General features: G+C 34.3%; 1 protein-coding gene across 1 annotated transcript in view; it reads right to left on the bottom strand.

Moving 5' to 3' along the window:
- LOC112003845 (KH domain-containing protein At5g56140) overlaps positions 1 to 2,394 on the bottom strand; it is an 8,263-nt gene extending 5,869 nt beyond the window's left edge. The window contains exons 1-3 of the mRNA XM_065769756.1: positions 1,999 to 2,394; positions 907 to 1,020; positions 242 to 275 (exon numbers count right to left, since the gene is read on the bottom strand). Coding sequence (XP_065625828.1) covers positions 242 to 275; positions 907 to 1,020; positions 1,999 to 2,144 — 294 coding nt within the window. The 5' untranslated portion in view covers positions 2,145 to 2,394. The remainder of the gene's footprint in view (positions 1 to 241; positions 276 to 906; positions 1,021 to 1,998) is intronic.
- Positions 2,395 to 2,656: the final 262 nt, after the last annotated feature.

A 2,656-nucleotide genomic window follows, 5' to 3' on the forward strand; every position in this document is an offset into this window, starting at 1 on the left:
CCATATACACTACAAAGCCATAAATCACAGAAGTTCCTCTACTTGGTCCTATTAGATACCTAATACTAAGCATAATTTCTAATAACAACCCTTTGAGCCTTAAATTAATCAATAAATTAATGTTCACAGTCTTCATTATGGCATACACCAACATATTGTAGAGTCGGAGATATTGATGACAATTTCCAATCTGCAATGCACTAATCACCCTAAACTACTTATATCCACCCATGCTAAGTACTTGCGAGTCCACAGACAATTGAAAGGAAGGAATACTATGATCTGAATCAAGAGAGTTAATTTCTAACCATTTAAATGAGGTTATCAAAGAAGGTGACGTGACTTCCCAATATTATACAAATGAAGTAGCCTACCTTTACATATCAATAAGACAAAGTTGATTGATGCATGTCACGATCCTCTAACTGCCGTATGCCAGCATAATACAAAATATAATCACCAATCAACAACTTCAAATTCTGCTAATTTATGACTAGTCATTCTTCTATCCCAAACACACATGAATAAAGACAAAATGAAATTTGGGAATTTTGGTTTTAACCATTTATCTCTAGGATGAAGCTAGTCATTTATGTTGGTTGATTTATAATACTACTGAATTTCTACAACTTTTGGTCCATAAATAAGTTACGCATCAATCCAAAAAGGGGGACTGATCTGGCCATGCTTCAGCATCTACACCATTTATGTGTGCTTTAAAAGTTCGTTAAAATTAATCATGTTGTCTCCATTGGTAAGTCGTTGATCTATGATTAGACATAACTCAAAAGTGTGCTGTCAATTAGTTGAATTCCTAGTCATCAATTCTACTCTTTTACACGCCGAATAACATTTTGTTTCCATTTATATCACACATAACCAGATATGGCAAGATACATATTAAGCTACAGTAATTTGTAAATGCAAAACTTACCTTGGTTTATCAAGCGATAGCAATTGGGAAGCACGGGCATAAATGGACTAAGCTTATGACGCTCCGCTAATAACTCAGTGAGATACCTGTCACCGAAAAATCCGAAACCAGTCAAAGTCAAAGATCAAATTACAGATCAGAATTCACACAGATGCATCAATGTCATGACACTACTTACAAGGATCACCAATCAACCATAAATGGCACAATAATGTACTGATAAATAAACTGACATCACGCCGTAGACTTCACACGCAAAATAAGAAAAATGCAAAACAAATAATAGAATCAATCTGATGCAGATCAAACAAAAACCAAACCTTGAATCACAGCAATTAATAGGAAACCATTTATAAACACATTTATATATATATAAAATAACACTAATCAAGCTTTAACTAATTCACAGTTAGTGAAACTAAGCAAGGAGTACAATAAAGACAAAAAATCAATAATGTAAGCTCAGATTGACTTCACAAACAAACAAACAAAAATCGATCCGATTTAGATCAAATAAAAACCGAAATCTGATCCAAATGAAACTTTTTTGTTGCTGTTATTTAAAGAAAGAAACTAAGCTAATCAAACTATAATAACTAATTTACAGTAAATCGCAATTATTGAGAGATAAACACACAAATCAATAATGTGAGCATAGATTAACTTCACAAACATAATCAGATCCGATTTAGATCAAATAGAAACCAAAATCTGAATTATATGAACCAATTTTTTTTTTTTGTAATTTAAAGTAAAAAAAAATTAAGCTACTCAAACTATTAACTAATTCAAAGTAAATCTCATTTCGTGAAACTGAGCAAAGAGCACTTAAACCAAAGTGATATTGCTCTAATAAACTCAAATCCCGATTTAGATCACATGTTAAAAAATATATATATCAAAATCCGATTCATAAGAACCAAAGCTAACTAAGCACTTAAGCTAAAAATCGAAGTAGAAGTAATTCACAGTAAATCACAAACAGTGAGAGACTAAGCAGGAAATAAATAAATAAGCGATCGGACCGAAAAGTCAAATAGAGAGTGAGATCGAGGGAGTGGTACTTTTCTTGGTCGAGGAGTGCAGCGGCGGAGGAAGCGGCGGCAGCGGCAGCGGCGGAACGGAGGCCGGAGAGGTGAGGAGAAGGAGGAGCAGACGGAGACGGAGAGTACGCCATGTACCTAGCTGCTCCGCCAACAGAAGACGCCATTTCTTTCTTCGGTTTGTTGGTTGTAGTAGTAGTATCAACACTTTATCAACAGATCCCCGCGGTTTCAACCCACAGTTAAGTAAACAGTAAAGACGCTGTGGAAAAGAGCGGTTTTAGGGTCTCTGACTCTGAGTCTTGCGTATGGTTGTGTGTGTGGTTCTCTGTCTCTGGACTGGTGGGAAGGTCCCGACCAGACTCTCTGTGTGGCTATGCGTCGGTGCCTTGTTCATATTTATATTGCTCTTTCACTGCCCTAACATTTCTTGTGTTTAATGCTCCTCCTTTATTATTTTTTAGGTCCACACCCTATTTTGGCATTTTATTTATTTTTCCCTACTTTTTCTTTATTAATTATTATGCTCTCTTTAAAGTTTTTTAATAACTTTTTAATTCTATTTATTTTTATTATATGGTTATACACTTATACCATTTGTTTTTCTATATATATATATATATATAAATACAAGAATTTGGATTTATGGTTTGAAAAATGAATTTTGCACTTTACTCTC

The sequence above is a fragment of the Quercus suber genome, unplaced genomic scaffold, assembly GCF_002906115.3.
Source record: "Quercus suber isolate HL8 unplaced genomic scaffold, Cork oak 2.0 scaffold_1346, whole genome shotgun sequence".
Taxonomy (NCBI): Eukaryota; Viridiplantae; Streptophyta; class Magnoliopsida; order Fagales; family Fagaceae; genus Quercus; species Quercus suber.